The following is an 18638-nucleotide window of genomic DNA, read 5'->3' on the forward strand; positions in this document are numbered from 1 at the left end:
TGTGGGGACAGACTCAAAGCATCATGATATCACGTTGAGGTGACCCCTTGAGTACACAACACGTTGCTCAGCTCTCCTGCCCATGTGCACCACACAAGTTGACAGATGGGCCGCAGCTGAAAAAAAAGGTGCTGCCAGTTCCCCGCATGCAGAAAACATCAGCCTTGATTGCTTGCAGAGGTGTGCCACTCTTCCAGAGTTCTCCCTCAAGCAACACCTATGCCAAAAGTGAGGATGCAAATTCAATTGTATTGAAGGAAACCAGAGTTTATTTAGCATTTATTACCCATTTTGTTGTCAGACATGGCTTCTTCTGCGTTGGTTTTCCTCTGGTAAACACAGAATTTTTTTAAATTTTATTTTTTTAATAAAATATATAAAACATTGTGCATTGCTATCCATAGGAAAACTGTAGTTTAACAACAACAACAACAACAACAAAAAGAATAAGGCACATTCCTGTGCAGCATCTTCAAATATATATATATATATATTTAAAACAAAAAGAAAACCTTTTTCAACCTCTTTGAGGTTGTTAACTTCTTACTAGTGACTGACACATCTCTTATATTACCAGAATTTCACTGTTGGAGATGGGTTGGGTTGTGTTTGACAGGGGCCAGCAGGGAGAGCAGACTCAAAAAAATAATAGGATTTTATCCCTGAGGTGTCAGTAAAAAAATTAACTGTTCCCATTGAAAAGGAAGATGAAAAGACAGCCATAAATAACTGAACACGCTATGGCAAACATCCAAGCACCGAGATGATTTCACGATGGAAGAATCCCCCTCCCTCCCATCCCCCAGTACTTAACAAGTCCTATTTGCTGTTGGGTTGTAATTAGGTTAATCTCATGGCTTCTGAAGTCACAAGACAATCGGTCAGGATGCACCTCCCCCAAATCATCTTTCCAGAGTTGTCATTTTGTTCACAATTCTCCCGCAGTCCTCAGGAAAGGGAAACCAAAAAATCCTAAATGAAGACCAGATCCTGGAGAGCCTCCTTGTCCAGCCAAGAAAGGAGCACTCACACCAGGATGTGCCCAATGCCACATCCCACACGGGAGAGCTGCCATAGTCTCCTCCCTGCCTGCTGCTCGGAAATGAAGTTGGCAAGTTGGCACTCACTTCTTTGAAACCAGAAAGTGTCCAGGAAGAGGGGTGATACCAACATGTCAGGGAGAGATCTGGGGAATCATCACGGCTGTCCATCCACGCACTCCAGGTGGCACACCTGATGGGGAAAGGGGAGATGCCTGTGTTGTATTGTCCCCTCCCTCTCCTCCCCGAGGTGTGGGGCAGCCCCGGGGAGCAGGGCAGGAGCACGGAGCCCCCATGGCTCAGTAGTAGCGGTTGAGGCTCCTGGTGCCGGGAATGTCGGGCTGCCCGTTCATCCAGATCTCGCGGATGATGCGCTCCCGCTCCTCCAGCCGCTGCGCCCGCTCCAGCTCCTCCGCCGAGGTGAACACGTTCATGTTCAAAGTCCTCTCGAACCTGCGGTGCCTGCGGGCGGACAGGTCCGACGTGGTGTCCGAGTCGTCGTCACTGTCGCTGCTGTCGCTGTCGCTCTCCCGCTCCCGGGGAGGTTTTTTGGAGGAGGAGCGCTTGCAGTCCGTCCGGCAGGACACCCGGAGCACCAGGGCCAGCAGGGTCAGCACGAGTCCAATGCACACTCCGGACACGAAATACAGCGCAGCCCGCTCGGGGTTTTCTGCAGGGAGAAGGGAAATGATGGAGGAAAAGAACCCTTTAAAGAGCAGAACACACGCGGCCCCTCCGTGCACACACCACAACACTTTCTGGAGGGGCCGAGTTTCCAATGGCTGCTTTTACTTCCATGCCCTCCTCTCTCCTCCCCCCAGGGCAATCAGGAATTTAAACCCTGGATTTGCTGCCAAGGCATTTGCCCACATGGAGAATGTGGGTTTGCTGCAGTTGTGTTTTGGAGTTGTCTGGAAAGGAAGGGAGCAGCCCCCAGAATTAAATCTGATTCCCACAGGGTTGCTGCACAGCCAGCTGCCGGTAAGTGCATCTTACTGTCGCATCCTCTGCCTGCACACCAGGCATAAGGATGATTGCAAAACTTTATGTGCCCTGTGCTGTGGCCCAGCTGAAATGGAAGGCTTGGCAGCATGGCAAAAATGCACATTATTTATTCATAGACTTCATTTGCTTATCTAAGGCAAGAGTGCTGGCTCCCTGCCCAGACCACCAAAATATCTACCTGTGCTCCACAGGCAGAACTGGAGTCAGTGCACCAACAGGATGAGTCCTGCACAACCACATTTCTGAGGTGATATAATGAGACTCCAAAGGATCCACAATGCCTTTCAAACTAGGTCATCTTGTTTATGTACCACCTCCTTAATTTTTTTTTAGCTTTTTTTTTGGTTCATGGGACTACTTAGATGTGTAATTATGATAAATGGTGTTACTGCCATTCCCCTGGGCTGAATCATCCTGGTTTATTGGTGCACTAAATGAGTAAAGGTGAACTGAGCAGAAGTGTCAAGGCCAGCTCTACTCTGCAGTGTCTGCTGAGTCTCTTGAGCTCAAGGATGGAGTCAGTTCCTCAGATGAGTTTTACTCCCTTGAATCCAGAGATGGATCTGTAACATCTTCTGCCAGCTGAGACCCTGACATTTGACCCCAAAAGATCTCTGTAGCTAAAAGGCTTCACTTCTCTGCACTGTGCTTTTAGAAGTGCCCTTTCCAGCCAATCTCCTAAAACAAAGTTTGTCAAAGGTGAACTGGAAACTATTTGGAGATGTTCAAAACTCGAGGGAAAGACCCTGCTCTAATTTCAAAGCTGGCTCTAAGTTAGAAGTTAGCCATGCTCTGACCAGGGGATTGGACCTGGTGACCTGCAGAGGCCTCTTCCAATCTAAATTATTCTTTGACTACATGGTCAGAGCCCAAACACTGGCTTGTGCTGTTCTAAGCAGCCTGTAGTTCCGGGCCTGTAGGTGCTCATGGAGCAGTTAAAGAGATTAAATGCCTTTGTGCTCTTCACTTCTCTTCCAAATGAATCTCAGAGGTGACTGATGAGCCAAAGTGGAAGAAGATGTCAAGACAGTCTGAAAATTGGCTAATAAATCATTAGACTGATCCAAGAGTGGTTGGTGTGGATGACATGGGGAAAAAATCAGGCTGAAGACAGGACAAAGAAAGATAAGGAAAGTGCAGCAGATAAGTCAAAAAAAAAAGAAAAGGGTGGACCAACCTCCTGCAAACTTAGCTGTAATGCAAAGAACAAGCAGGACACTGAACTGAATGTGCCAGTGGGCCCATGACAGAGGGTTAGAACTGATGGCCTTCAGGTCTTCGGATGGTCTGTAAGGTCTCTTCCAACCAAATATTCTACAAAATGCAGCAGTAGTTGGAAGGTCAAGTAAGACCAAAGCCACAGGCTTTAAACTAAGATATTTTGACAAAAGCAAGACAGCAAAATTCCAAAGGTAAAAAAGATACTAGAGCAGGCATGGAGAATGTGCCAATGGCCCTTGCAGCAGCCTGGCTGAGTGGAATCCTGCCTCCATTGGAAGCAATGGCTACTCTGAATGCAAGGGTCAAGACTCAAATTAAAACTGCAGCCTCCTTTGTGCAGTAGGAGGAAAAAGCAAAAGATGCTGCTGTCCATCCAGTCCTATGTAAACAGTAAAGAAAAAACAAACAGGAAAAGCAGAGTCCCTACCTGATAACACTTTTACCTCTATGTGCAATTTAACTGAGGACAGTAATCACCCAGCTCCCCTTGCGGGCAGCCCTAAGAAGGGCTCTGGGACCACCTGGATCATGGGAGTGTGAGCAAATGAGCAGAACTGGGGTGTTTGTCCTGGAAGGCACTGGGTGCAGTCTGCCTTGGCTCTGCCTGGCTGAGAGGATGCCATGAGCACTTCCCTGAGCACCAGTCCTGCACACACATGGGCTTGATTTGGTTGCATTAGTTCCACTGCTCACTCCTTTAGAGCAACTCATTAAAAAAACATAGATTGGAGCCTGAGACACAGACACATGTGGATTCTCTGCCCCCAATTTTGCCCTTGTCTTGCCTTTCCTTTCTCCTCCACACTCCTTTTTTCATGCTACTGTATCCAGTACATGAGCAATTTTACCTCCATTGCTCCTTATGCAACCATTTTTCTTCCCCTGCCTGTGCTCGTCCGTTCAGCCCTTCACGCAGTGCAAGAGCTGTAATCGAACTTTTGGGCTCCAGTGGCATTTATGAGCTCCTACAGCTACTCTGTCAACATCTGAGACACTGAGTGGACTTTCTCACAGAGATGTAACCCTGTGTTCAGCTGCAGTCTTGACATTTATCGTACATACAATCCACTTGCACAGCAGCATCTCTTTTTTTTCTTTCACAGCAGAAAGAGCAACTTAAGCTAAAAACCACAGGCTCTGCTTTTTCTCACTTAAAGTAGCCAAGTCAGCAATAGCCTAGCTTTGGGGGTTTGATGGCTGATTGGTGATTTTGAGAGCCTAACCCACTACATGTTCTACTTGTAAAGACCAAAACCAGGCACCTTCTTCAGCAAATGGATGCTCAGCAGATTCCAAAAGATTGAAGGTGGCCCAGATTCATCACATCAACAGCGAAGCTTCTCAAAACACTCATTATACTGGGAAAAAAGTTCTTTTAATGTGTATTGGCATGAGTATCAGGAGTTAGCACAATTTTGATATGCATTCTTGTGTGCTTATGTGTGTTTACACTCATTAAAACATAGATTTTGACCACTGAAGCTTTTTCTTCCAATGCTGTAGATGACATCTCCCAGCTTCTAGCAGAACCCAGTTTCTGCCAATCTCTTTGGCTGGGGCTACATTTTTCCTTCCTTGTATTTCTCTCTCTGGAGTGGAAGGATTGATAAAAATGTCACTGATTTAACCCTAAAATTAGTCCATGCAGACAAAAGATATATGCTCTACATAACCCTCTACACAAAAGCCACTATTTTCTAGGTACTCAAACTGGACAAAAAATTAAAAACACATTTTATTTTATTTTTCCAACCAAACCAGCAGCAATTATGGAGCTTGTTTCCTGAGGTCTAGCAATCTGCTGGGAGCATCAGCCCAGACTGCCATTAATTCCCCAGGAAATGCCCCAGGCCAAGGCTGTTATTGCTATTATAATAAATTGTTTCAATAAATAAAAAACAATCTAGGCATTAACACTGCTGGCTTCCTGTAATGGCTTCATGCATTCTGTGGGGAGGAAAATTTCAGAGGGCCCCCAGTAAAAGGTTCAGCACTAAGCATGGCCAGACAAACAGTAGGAGCAATATCTTCTAGGGAATTTGCAGTCAGCCCCACAGGCTGCTGAAATCCCCTGACAGAACAGAGGAAGCTCTCCAGGAGCCCCTTATTAATAAGGCTCAGGCCAACCAGTCTAAAATTTGGAATTATCTCCCCTGGGCTGTATTTTGGAAGGCCCTTGTTAATAACTTGGCAGCAAAGCTTTGCTTATGAAAGAAGAATAAAACAGGAATTTGTGGAGGTCTCCCTCCAACTGCTTCATCCTAAATGTAGTGTCAAAAACTGGATAAGTCTCCTGTCCAAAAGGAGGCACTGGAAGAGCTCTGATACATTTTGAATGTTTAATATTTATATAATCATGAGGGACATTTCTGGTCTGGATAGTCTGTGACTGCAAGGGCAGTTCCAGCTGTCACTGAGACTGGTGAAGACTTTCCAAACATTCAGGAACAGGACCACAACAAATTACAGGTCTGAGGTTTGTAGGCAGAGATAGCCTCTAATTAAAAACCTAATTTTATAAAGAAAATCAGCTTTCAAATAAAGAGTGTCTCTGAGTCTTTTGCAAGACTAAGCTCTAAATAATATTTATCTGTTGGATCAGCTACTAATTTCATTCCTCATTGACATTATTCACACTTTCTCCCTGTTTCTGAAGAAATAGGTTCTGGAATTTGTGATGAGACTGACACCTAACCGGCTCTGATACTTAACCATGACAGCTGCAAATCAGGACTCTTTTGCTTCCTGCTGTGATTTTTACTATTCAGCTGTCCATAGGAAGATTCCCAGCTCTTATGTGGGAATATCAGTCCAAAAGATGGTGGAAATGAGCACAGAGGCTTTTGCTAATACTGGCACTTCTCTGTGCACTGTAAGATTCTGCATGTGTGAGTGACTGAGTCTGCACACTCTTCACCTGCAGCTGCCCACCCAAAAACTGCCATTTTGTGCACAAAATTTGAACACTGTTGAGCACAGAAGGGATTCCACTATTTGTGGATGCTCTCCCCACGCTAAAAAACACCCTGCTGCCAGGAGAGAGGAAAGGCAATAGAGAGGATCATCCTTTCAAGCCTGCACTTCACCCATGAAATAGCAAAAACCCACAGCTTCATTTCCCTGCAGTGGATCTGAGAGTACCCACCACCCTCTGCCCCAAGAGAAAAAACACTTTTTTATATTGCCCCTGCCTATTTACAATTTTCTTTTGCAAACTCCTATTCTGAGACAGCTCATCAGCACAGGAAAGCCCTGAATGCAGCACTTTCAGTCTGCAGAGAGCACCTGAGGGATGTTGTCAGTGTCATGGAACAGAGCAGCTCTTGCACTGCTGTTTCTCTTTGGCACCAGACTGTGGTCAGGAGCAGTGGGAAGATGTGTGACCCAGAACCAGCCCTCCCTGGCTGCTCAATACCTTGACTTTCCTGAGCCACTATAATGGATCTTCTATGGACATCAGCTGTGGCTTGAGCTGCCTTCAGGGCCCCAAACTCAGGGAGGCACAAAAAAAAAAAATTCAACTGCTTTGCTGTTCAAAAAATGCATTATGAAGAAGGATGGCTTAGCAGTGCTCTAGTTTTATGTAAATTATATTTGTGTCTTGTGACACAGTTTGTCTTTGAAGTCATAAGCTAAAACATCTCCATACTCACATATAACAAAATAAATCATGACAAATCCATCATTTCAACTAAAAGCAGAGGCTAAATTACATGCAGCAGATAAAGATGGTTTAGGACATCTGCTGTATCAATCCACGGGTCAGTCATCAAATATTTTTATAATAAATAACAAACTGGACATATATGTCACTGAGACTGAAACCCATCTAACAGCCATGGTGAGGAACATGGGAACCAGCTGATCCTTAAGGGCTCTTCCAACTAAAACATTCTATGGTTCCATGATACATATTGGAAAACATAAGTCCTGAACTCAGCATATGAAACCAAAGTCTTGAGATCTGAGTTTACCTATTTGACATCCAGTGGACGTGAACACCACGCAAGGAAACCATGCGAAGACAGGGCAGACAAATCCCAGAGCAACAGGACAGTTAAAGCTGTTTGTGCTGCAGTAAAATCTGGAGGCTCCTGCCAAGGCTGACACCTTGTGACAGGGATGAATCAACACTTTGTGCCCCAGAACCAACATAGAGTCAAAGAGCTCTGCTATGGTCAGTGGAAGCAAAGTCCATGGAGCATTGTCAGCAGCCCTGAATCACAGTTCCAAATATCCTGGACCATTAATCCTACAGCTTTCTCTGCCCATTACTGTTCAGATGGGGAACACAATATTAACAGCATTTTGTTTTATAGTAGGGATGGGAAGGTAGGTATTCTCATGTTAAAACTGGTAGCTGTAGGTAAGGGGGAAGAAGTGGATAGACAGAAGACTCCTTTAAAGCCTGTTTGTTAACTTTTCCTTGGAGATACCCATGCAAGAAAACAAATCTATCCTACTCAGCTATCTTCTGTGAAGAACTCTACTAATTCCATTTAATCTGCCTGACTCTGAGGGCTGTCATGAAAAAATGCATCCTGATGACAGCACTGGATGTGTAGAAGAGCAGAAATTTGTATGACCTTTCATGGTCCTTTTAGAAGAATCCTTTACTAAATAATATGCAGAAACACTCTTATTAATCTACTCAGTGGTTCCAAAGTGCAAAGCCCAAGTTAGCTGCTTCAAATCCAAATACTTGGATTAGCAGCATGGGGGCATCTCAGCAAGAGCAAGAGCATGGCAGCAAGAATGCACACTGTTTAATGAATTAGCAAGACTGAATGAGCTGGCAGACATGAAAAAGCAGCTCACAAATTCTGGAGATTTAGTTAATATGGCCTTGAACACTTCCAGGAATGGGGCAGCCACAACCTCTCTGGGCCACCTGTGCCAGTGTCTCACCATCCTCACAGTAAAGAATTTCTTTCTAATATCTAATCTAAACCCATTCTCTTTCAGTTTAAAGGCATTCCCCCTGGTTCTGTCACTTTTCATTCACCTTTTAACGTGAATTTTTTTAGAAGACTGCTCCCCCGTTACTTGAAAGATACACGTGGGTGGAAGATAAACTGTGATCCAAGGAAATCTCACTCTAAAGTAGATTTAAATGTACAATTAAGTAGACTCTCAAGTTACTTCATCTTCACACTTCTACTGAAGATAAGCCAAATTCTCTTAAGCAGTGTAAAGATTTGAGTGCTGCTTATTTTCCAAATTACAGGACAACAAACTTGCCTCCCTAATGAGCCAGGCTTTGATCTCCAGGAAAATGAAGCATTAGGAATAATACCACATGTAAGATTACATTGTGTTTAACTGCAGATGAGAGCAGAGCCAGTGGAAAGCAGTGCACAATAAACTCAGTTATACACTGCCTGCTAGAGCTGCCCCGGTCAGCCTTCCAAGGGAGAATTCGCTGAGAGAAGAATGAAATACACAAACAGTTCAGAGAGGCAGATTTATCCCCGGGTACCTGTGAAAGGAGGGTCTACAAAAAGCTTGCAGGAGCTCAGGGAGGTGTGAGGCACCAGGCAAACAGTACCTGTGATGAAGGCATAGGCTGCCAGGATGTTGCTGAGCAGGGCCATCTCTGTGCTGACGCCCACGGGCTCCATGCTGCTGCTGCTGCTGCTGCTGCTGCTGAGCCCCGGAGGTTCTGTCTCATCCACAGGGAGCAGGAGTGGAGTGTTGTCTACAGGGTAGAAAGTGGCTGACCTCCCCTTCTTCTTCTCTGCTTTGACACAGAAAGGGAATGAGGAATGAGGAATGTAGAACGTGACCCAGCCCGACCTCGCTTTATCCCCAGGTCAGCATCTGTGTTCAGAAATTTGGAGCTGCTCGACAGGGAGCCACCCAAATTTGCCCCTTTTTGGGGGGTAACTAAACCTTCTCAAGCAGCTTCAGCTGAGCACATACCTCCTCTGCATCCAGGCATCTTCATCTCTCCCCCATCTCCTGCTCTTTCATGTCACCGCTTAAACACACCCACCTATGCTACAGCAAATATATAATCAGGTTTCTTTTCTCTTATGTAAATCAAAGGAGCTTTTATCAACAGTGGGTTCAGCTAAGCTTGTAAGGATGACTGGAAAACACAGGCAGGGCCCACAACCCTCTGCTGCTGTGGTGCTGTAGTGATCCATCCACAGCTGGCAAACAGACGTGCTTTCTCTCCAACCTTGGTGGGGAAGGGCAGACCTGAGTTTATGACTTCCTTCAGAAGCCTGCTCGTATTGTGTTTCACCCAGACACCATTTCCGCTCTGGAGAGGTGAGTGAACATGGGTTAATGATTTGATTTTATTTGTTGAGGACTAGAGCTAAGGAGGCAGTTCATTCCAGGAGGCTCAAAGAGACCCTTTCAGACCTTATCAGCTCGCTGTTGAGGGCTCCCCACACCTTGATCTGCAGGAAGACACCCCCACTACTCACAGAAGAGTAATTGTTTTCAACACAGGAAAAAGTCAATGCACAGGATCCAGTTCCATCATCCATGTGAGTTTTTAACTGTAGCTATTATAGATTTCCAGGCTCCCTTCTCTGGGTGTCTAGCTCTGGCCAAAAGCAAGCACCACTCTGTAAAATCACAGACTTGCACCTGGCTTCTGCTTATCTGCAGGTATTAAATTCAGGACACTGCCAGCTCCATCTCCAATGATGCCATCAGTGCCATGCAGCAAAGGCATTCTGTCAGGAGTGGTGATGTGAGATGGTCTCTGTTCCTTGGCTGCTTGATCCATCTCCTTTCCCTGCAAACCCAGCAGAGTGAGACATCACCTTCAGCTTCCTGCTGTGGGTGCCAGGAAGCAGCTCAGCCCAAGGAAGCAGTAACAGAAAGTGAGGGGTGTCAAAGAGAACAGGTAATACTGGATGGAGAGGGACTGAGGGCAGGAATGTGTGTGCAGTGATGCCAACTCCTGATCTGCCTGGAGGAGAACCAGCGGGGATGGATGTCCAGGTGTCACTGTGAGGGATCAGCCCCAAGGAATGTGGGCACAGCTGCACCTCTGCCACTGCATAGCTGCATGGCCTTGGGAAAGCCAAATGTTCAAGGTTACCACGGTGTTAATGACTGGACTCCAAGCAAAATGTTTAAACATGAGTGCTTGGGTGTCATATCCCAAAGAGTAAGATATCCCAAAAGCCTCTTGCTTTAGGAGAATAGAGGTTACTGCAGACCCCTTGTGCAAAATGGACACAGAAGGTCCAAGGGCACATTTGGCAGGAAATCAATAGCAACATTTCACAATATTTTTTAGTTCAGAATTTTTTAAAATTCACATTAACATGCCCTCTAATATATCCTTTATCCTCCCTGTCTGGTAAATCTGCCTGTACAAGTGTTCGAATTTTTCCCTACTGCTGTTCCAAGGAAATCCAGAGATGCATGGTAAATATTTAACTTCCAAAAACTGAACCTAAAACTTGGATATTTCAGAGCATCTCAAGTAGCACCATGGATCTAAACTAAGGCAAGAGAATCCTGCTATTAGTTGATGGATAGCAGAGAGTCATTCAGCTCTCCCCACAGCAAACACTTGAAGCTCAATGTATTTGCTCATACAAAAACATCTAAGACACCCCAGGGTCAGGAGGACATCCATGCAGAGTTGGCAGGTATGAGAAGGGATGGAGGGGAAATGCCCACCCTTCTAGAAGCCAGATGAACACCCCAGGTGATCACAAATGACACATTTGTATGGGGGTAACTGAATCCTGCCCGAGATGTCTCTGACTGAGGTCTGGCTCTGAGCTAGTTAATGTAAGATCCCTTCACAATTGAGGAAAATGAAGGGCACCACCAGGAAATAATCTCATCCATATTTCCTATGTCAGAGGGACACCACTCTGTTGGGTGTGGAGCAGCCCTTGTAAACCATGTGCCACAGCAGTGTCTTCAGGAGGCAGAGTAAGGGATAACTCCTCTCGAGATGTGAGGTATAAGAAGAATCCCTTTTTTTTTTTTTTTCTCCTAACTTGTCAAATGAACAGATGCAATCAAACATGTTTTTAAATTAATAGTGGCCTGCATACCCTAAACTCCAGCAAAGAGCACCACAAAACCACAGAACTGCACAGAACTGGTTTTATCATTGGCAGGATTGTACAAGCACAGACACAGAAGGCAGAAAATGACTGGACTTATGCAGGAAGGAAAAAACAAACGCACACAATTTCTCAAGGGCCATGTGTTACTACACTATGGGGTTCCCTGGTCTGCCATTCCTTTAAGGATCATGCTAAAAGATATTCCCTTTCCTCCCTGCTGGCTTTGGAGACTTTTCAATGCCTAATCAGCTCACTACTACTGGTTTTCTCCTTACCACCCTTTCTTAGCTGTTGCCAGTTACCTGAATGATTTCTCTGTGAGTTTACACCAAAGCTGAACAAAATTCTTTCAGCCAGCAGTAAATTTGCCCAACACCACAGTATAAGCACAGGAGAGGTTATTCATGATACCAGGGCTGACGTTAGCAAATAGTTTTAACAAAAGAAATAAAACAGGAAGGGAGATTACAGAAATTTTCAAGTATTTTGTTATTTTTGAAACATTCTTCTAGGCTTTAATTTCAAAATGACATCTTTGTTTAAAAGTGGTGCATATTTTGAAAGTGAATGAATAAACTATGTGAAAACTAAACAAAAGGTGTCATTAGTACAAGTTAAAATGTTTAGATGAGTGAAATGAGTTCAGGATATTTTTCCTTGCTTAAAAGAATCTCCAGGATCACAATATTTATTTGGAGCTAACTTAAAACTCTTTTCCTTGACAGTTTTTCAGTAAGACCTCCAAACTGACAAACCTGTTATTGCCAGTTCTTGTTTATTTTTGAATTGACTATCCAAGCTGTAGATTAACTTTGCCAGAAGTGTAGACAAAGACAAGCTCTGCCCATACCCACCCTCAAGCTGAATCTCTGGGAGCACAGACTGGGATTTTCAGTAGTGTCATAAACCATCTCCTGCATATTGGGAAACAACACAAAACCACAGAGGAATCCAACACGTGCTCACCTGTTCTTTTCCTTTATTCATACACCACCCCTTCCTCCTACTCACCTATCCCTAGAGATGGCTAAGATCTGACTTCATTCATATCTTTTCACTTTGCATTTTATGAAAATAGCATTGTGTTTCAAAGCTCAGTTGAAAACTTCTCTGTCCCATGAGGCAGATCTACTGTCTCTTCCCTGTTGTTTTTTTTTATTTTTCCTTTGCCACTAGACAGGTCTGGAAAGTATTTCTGTGATGAGTTTGAACAGGCATGGCCATGACTGCTATCCCAAGAAACCCAGTGTTTCTTGAACAGTTTCACTTCAGCCCATTGCTGGTCACACCTTGAAGCTGTCACAACCCTTTCTGACTGTGACATGGATGGGATTTAGGAGCAATACAGAAATCCAGAAAAGAGGAGATGGGAAGAAACAGTTAACACAACACCCTTAGGTTTGGCCAACATGACAATGGTCACAGCTACCTGGGAGAGCTGGCTCTATGTTGGAAGGAGAGACATCCGAAAGGAGCACACCGTCCTCTATAACATTGGGGTCAAACACTCTTGGCTGCAGTGGAAAATGTGACTTCTGATGCCCTTGTTGATTGGTTGGTCCTGCCTGAGTTTCATGCAGAAGCTTCTTGGGAACTGAAAGAGAGGAGCAAGAAGAGCACAGTTGTTAGAGTGAGTTATTTCAGCTGGTCAGAATAAGAATTGTCACGTCATGCTACAGGCTCAGCTGATAGTTAATTATACCACGGGCAGCCCAAACAGACACTGATTTTCCACTATGATGAATGCTCTCCAAATGCCAGCACAGAGACATTCAATGAGAGAATGCTGGAAACCATAAAGCAATTAAGATACAGTTTATTTACAATTAAGCCTTGAGACTAGGCTAAGGATCAGATTCAGATGTTCTATTTAGACACTCATCTCAGAAACTGAAACAGAGGTTAGTAAGCCAGGCTTTGGCCTCAGTTCTAGGCTTCAAAGCACTCCAGTTAGAGCTCTCTGCTCCTACCATGACAGCAGGCTGGACAGGATGCCCTATAGCAATGGGAGCTATAGCTATGCCTGAAATCCTGCCTCTCTCAGCCATCAAGCTGCTGGCTCAAGACTGAACATCAGAAGTTTTTGTCCACTTCAGATTCACAAAACCGAACTCTAGAGGACGCTGTTCATGTAAAATCATAAAGCTTAAACAATCCACCACAAAAATAAGTTCCTGCTGTAAGAAACCCTCCCCACTCTGTGAGATCCAAAATACACTGTTTCCCCTTGAGTTGTAGGTTGTAAGATGGGAAAGGCCCATTCCCACCATCCCAAGGAACATGAAGACTCAGCTAACCCCTACTGCTCTCTGTTTTGTCAGCCACAGCATGAGCAATATGCAGGTGGAATGATGCATTAATATTTGACATCTCTGGTCTCTTCTTTGGACCAAAGCATGCCCTAATAACAGGAGTGTTTTCTCCTCCTTACTGGCCAGTTCTTCAGCTGTATAACCAGGTAAAGAAATCAAAGCTGGTGTAGCTATCTCAGTGTACACCCACTGAAGGTGAATCCACACAGTGAATTCACTAATTTCCCCTGTAGGACAAAGAATGGAGCTGAACCAGTTCTCTTCCTCAGCCACAGCCAACACCTCAGGCTATTTCAGAGCAAAGTGCTTCTCCATACAAAGAGAAGAAATATGTATACAGGTCATTCTCTTCAGAAAGTAGAGGAATTGAGTGACGAAAGACAAAAATAAATTAAAATTTCCGCAGGAGAAAGATTTACTTTTCCTGTCAGTGACTATACATTAATGCCTAGCAGACAACCAAGACTTTAGGGTTCTTTAGACACAGACTGTTGAGCACTAGGCACAAGTTCAGAAGACTCACACGAGCTTCAAGAGAAGATTTCTAGGATGCCCATTTCCCCTTTCTCCAAGTCTAAGGCCACCTTCCTCTCTCATTTCAAGCAGGCTTCCCCCTCTTAGTGCCTCAGTTTCCCGAGGGCTCCACTTGGGATCATGCTATCTCTCATCTCCACCCTCACAGGGGCGTGAAGAAATACAATTAAAAATGCAAAGCACTTTGAGATGCTTGGCAGAAGCTTGAAGGAGAACTTGGAAAGAGGGCAACTCTGGATCAGAAAGGAAATTCCTGCCTGCCCCCTGCAGCTAATCAGCTGCCAGACTGGAACAGGAGATTTAATCGCATCCATTAAATTTGCCTGCATCACCCACCACATTACTGGTGGGTGAAGTGATCCAACCACTTTGTTTACATTATGTTTGACTTACTGTCTTTGCTGAGGCAAAGAAAATTGTAACTAGATTTACAGACTGACCTCCTGTATTAGGCTGCCAGGACATCAGCACTGAAGGTCTTGCATTATTTAAGAGTCATGCTAGGTCAAGAAACACACAGAAAACCCCTCAGCTTCTGAATATCAAAGAGCTGGCACAGAGGTTTCTAGTGAAACCTGAACTGGCAACAGTTGGAAGGCAGCAAAAAAACACATCCCCTGATAGGAACCAGACAGGAATGAGGGGGATACCTGTGCCAGGGAAATATCAGAAAGTCTGGAGAGGGGGTGAGTAGAACAGAGATTATCCTGCAAACCACAACCAGGGAGAACTGCAGCTCTGGGTGATGAATTTGAGGCATCCAAAAGGAGGCAGAGCGCATAGGGCTCAGCACCCTCCAAAAATAAAGAGTCCTATTGCTGTATCTCAGACTCAGGACGTGATAAGTATTTAAAAGACACAGGACATTTTCCTTTATAAACTTTTCACCCAAACTACATCCCAAAAACCTGTTGATAGGCATCCAGTGAAGAAAATGAAGCAAAAAGCTTTCATGTTTCAGACTTACTCTTCTTCATAAATATCTCTTTTACCTCTCAGCATTCACGACCATCTCCAGGGCACAAGACAGGCTGGATGAACCTGCATCTTTCATAGAAAAAGTGACACTACCCAACACTTAAACATTTGAGTGAAGCAGGGGAAAGAAACACCATCATCTCTGGGTGCTCCTAAGCACGCCCAGAGAACTGAGATATGGCTTTTCCATCTTGGCATCTGTGCCACCACCACCTGAATGCTACCTACAGGACCAGGGGAGGAGCCAGGTAAAGCAAACTACTGCAAAATCAGTCAGCAACTGGTCAACAGTATCCCAAGGAAGAGCAGAGATGGAGAAGTATTCAAGGAGAAGCATTGATAGAGAGTATTATTGTCACAGCACCTTATGGAGTAGGGCTGTGCTGTTACCTCTTTGGGGTGGCTGAGGACATAAGAACACTATCAGGTAGTCATTTGGTGCCTTACAACAGAGGTGGCTGTGAGATTCCCAAAAGCAGGCACGTGCTTAACACCTGTGACTAGCACACACTTTGGTACTTTGGAAAATTCCAAGAGGTGCTTTTCTTCACATCGGCAAGTAAATACCTCTAAAACTCTGGAAGCAACTTAGAGCAGCACAGGATGTCTACAGCACACAAACTTGGATTTTTCCACTTCAAGGGATCATTTTTCTCTGTGGACTCCATGAACATCTCGAGTACACTTTGCCAGGAAAGGCCCATCTTTGCAATGAGTACACAGAGAGATGGCACGCAGCAATTCTGCTCTTTTTCTAGTTTATATGATGCTCAGCCGATACACAGCTTTCTTTTGATTTAGAAAGACTGTGAAATGGAAAGCATTTCTCAAGTGTAAAATACCTCACAATTTCCAGTTAGCTCCTGTGTGGCAGCCAACTCCACAAGAAAGATTAAACATCTGGTTCCTTTGAAATGCCCTCCTTAAATTCTCCGGAGAGGAGTGCATCTGACACAAAGCATGGCATGAGTTGAAGAAAAGTGTCAAGGAAAGTTATTTATTATTAAAAACATCAGAAAAGAAGTACCAAGGATTTTAGTCTTATCTCAATATTAAGCACAGAAATCCTGGCAGGGAAGGGTTGGCACTTGTCCTGCTCCATGCAATCGAGCAGAGAAGTTAAAGCAACTCAGTCAGCAGAATGAGTGATGGATCAAGAGGGGAAGAAACAGCTTCAATAAAAGTGTTCACACATCTCATAGTCAGGAACCCTGCACTTAAAAATGCACATGAGAAATGAGCTTGGATCATCTGCAAGAGAGGAGATGAGTCGCTCTGGGGACCTCTAAGGACTTTCAGTCTCTCAGGGGGTAGTAGTCAGTGTTGAAATGTGGGTATTTATCCAAATTATAAAACTCTATAGCAACTTGGGCTGAGCATCTGAGAAGCACAGGCAGAGCTGTAACTTTTTAGATGGCAAGCCTTGCTCAGCCACGCACCCTGGGGTTCAACTCAAACATCACCACATAGATTCCATGCCAGCCAGGACTTGATCTGGAGACAAAGTGTCACCATCTTTGTGACACTCCATGAAGGTACCTGCAGAAGTTGGTTCTAGGTTATAAATCTGCAATTCTTTTGGATCAGCAGGTTCATTCCTCTTCCATTACGGGCTTTCAAGTCTTTACATAACCCCTCTGTGTCTGCTTTAAAAGCAATCCCAGCTCCCACTGCTCATCTGTCTGAATCAACATCATGCTAGCAATAATTTATACCAGTTCCCAACCCAAGAGCTGCCTTACCCATTTGCAATGAATTAATGGCACCCATCTCACAATAAAACATCTCCTCTGCTGCCTGGCAGCCTCCCCACACTGCAGAAACAGAGGTGAAGGAAAATCAAAGCCAGAGTGTGCTCTCATGGGCAGAGCAGATCCATCAGAGTCGGCAGGAGCAGCCAGCAGGACAGTGTGAAAAGGCACATGCTGGTGCTGCTGACAGTATCCTTATTTGTACTCGGTGGAGACGCCTTCTGCTGGAATTTTCACACAAGCAGTTTCTTGTGTGGCCAGAAAAGCCAGGGCTAATGAAAAGAAAAAGTTACTGTGTCTACAAGCAGCAACATTCTGAACTGCAGTGCTAAGAGATGGAAAAAGCCAGTCAATACCTCTCCACTGTTCATTAAGGGCAGAGAAACTCAGACTGGTTTGGGTTGGGAGGGACCTTAAAGACCATCTTATTCCAAGTCCCCTCTCCTGGGCAGGGACACCTTCACCAAGCCCAGGTTGTTCCAAGCCTCGTCCAACCTGGCCTTGGACACTTACAGGGATGGGGCAGCCACAGCAACTCTGAGCAACCTGTGCCAGTGCCTCATCACCCTCACAATCAAGAATTTCTTCCTGATACCCAGTCTAAACCTACTCTTTTTCAGTTTAAAGCCATTCCTCCTTGGCCTGCCATTACATGCCCATGTTCCTCCTCAGGTTTCTTGCAGGCCCTCTTCAGGTATGAAAAGACCATAATGAGATAATTTGCTGGGTTTCCTATGTTGATCTCTCTAGTTTTAAACACTCCAGTCCTGGGGGTTCAACCAGTTGCCACAATATATTATTTTCAGAGAAATACTGCTCTTTCTGTGTAATTATTTTCCAGGGTTGCTGAGTGTTTCAATTTAAACACATATATTACTCCCCTAATCCAAACAGTTGATGCTATAGTCCCCATATTTTATGGATGGGGAATTGGCTCAGGGACAAAGTTTTGAAAGTGTTTAAATATCAAAATTATTTGTCCAATCTCACAGAGGGAGTCTGTGCCAAAGAAAGGAAACAAGCTCAGCCTTGCACTGAAACCATTCCCTCTTTTTGCTAATTTGATCATTTGGTGTTTTCTGATGCTTGTTCTGTCCTAAACAGGCTTAAAGACTTCCACTCCCAGGAAGCAATTATCCCCTGACCTCCATCTTCACTGGATATACACATCAGTCAGCTGGAGGGGATCAATGAAAGCTCAGTGTTTAAAACGCACAGACAAGGGGCTTGTCATTTTCCAGTCCTCTGCTCTATATTCTCTTGTGCATTTGCTCTCAAAGCTCAGCATGATTAAAGCAAATCTGCAGGACCTTCAGCAAACTCTCCTGAGCATGCTTGAAGCAGAGTGCAGTTTGAACAAAAACATTACTCCCTCACCAAGGAAAATTACAACCAAGCCTTTTATCTGGGCACGTTGGGGCCAGGAACTGTTGGTGCTCAACATATTTTTAAAATAATAATAATAAAAAAATACTCCTGTGAGTAAACACCCAATATAAACTACTGCATGCTTTTAGAGGTAGCATCTCTGAAGTATTCTTTTTTGAGACTTAAGAATTCACAGAATTCAGCCTGAAATAGGATCATTCATGACTCCAAGTTGTTATAAGAAAGCAATTCCTTAGTACACATGTACATGGCTCTGTCAAACTGCAGAACTAACAGTGGGTTTTATGCAGTAAAACTTAAATTCACTAAGCAGTCAGTCAACAATACCTATTAAAATAATGGATTTTGGCTGTG

General features: G+C 44.4%; 1 protein-coding gene across 1 annotated transcript in view; it reads right to left on the bottom strand.

Annotated features, from left to right (window-relative positions):
• Window positions 1-252: 252 nt before the first annotated feature.
• Window positions 253-18638, bottom strand: part of LOC118685121 (protein eva-1 homolog C-like) — a 204692-nt gene continuing 186306 nt past the window's right edge. Inside the window, exons 6-8 of the mRNA XM_036380534.2 lie at window positions 12750-12914; window positions 8815-9006; window positions 253-1710 (exon numbers count right to left, since the gene is read on the bottom strand). Of these exons, the coding sequence (XP_036236427.1) occupies window positions 1340-1710; window positions 8815-9006; window positions 12750-12914 (728 nt within the window). The 3' untranslated portion in view covers window positions 253-1339. The remainder of the gene's footprint in view (window positions 1711-8814; window positions 9007-12749; window positions 12915-18638) is intronic.

The sequence above is a fragment of the Molothrus ater genome, chromosome 3, assembly GCF_012460135.2.
Source record: "Molothrus ater isolate BHLD 08-10-18 breed brown headed cowbird chromosome 3, BPBGC_Mater_1.1, whole genome shotgun sequence".
NCBI lineage: Eukaryota > Metazoa > Chordata > Aves > Passeriformes > Icteridae > Molothrus > Molothrus ater.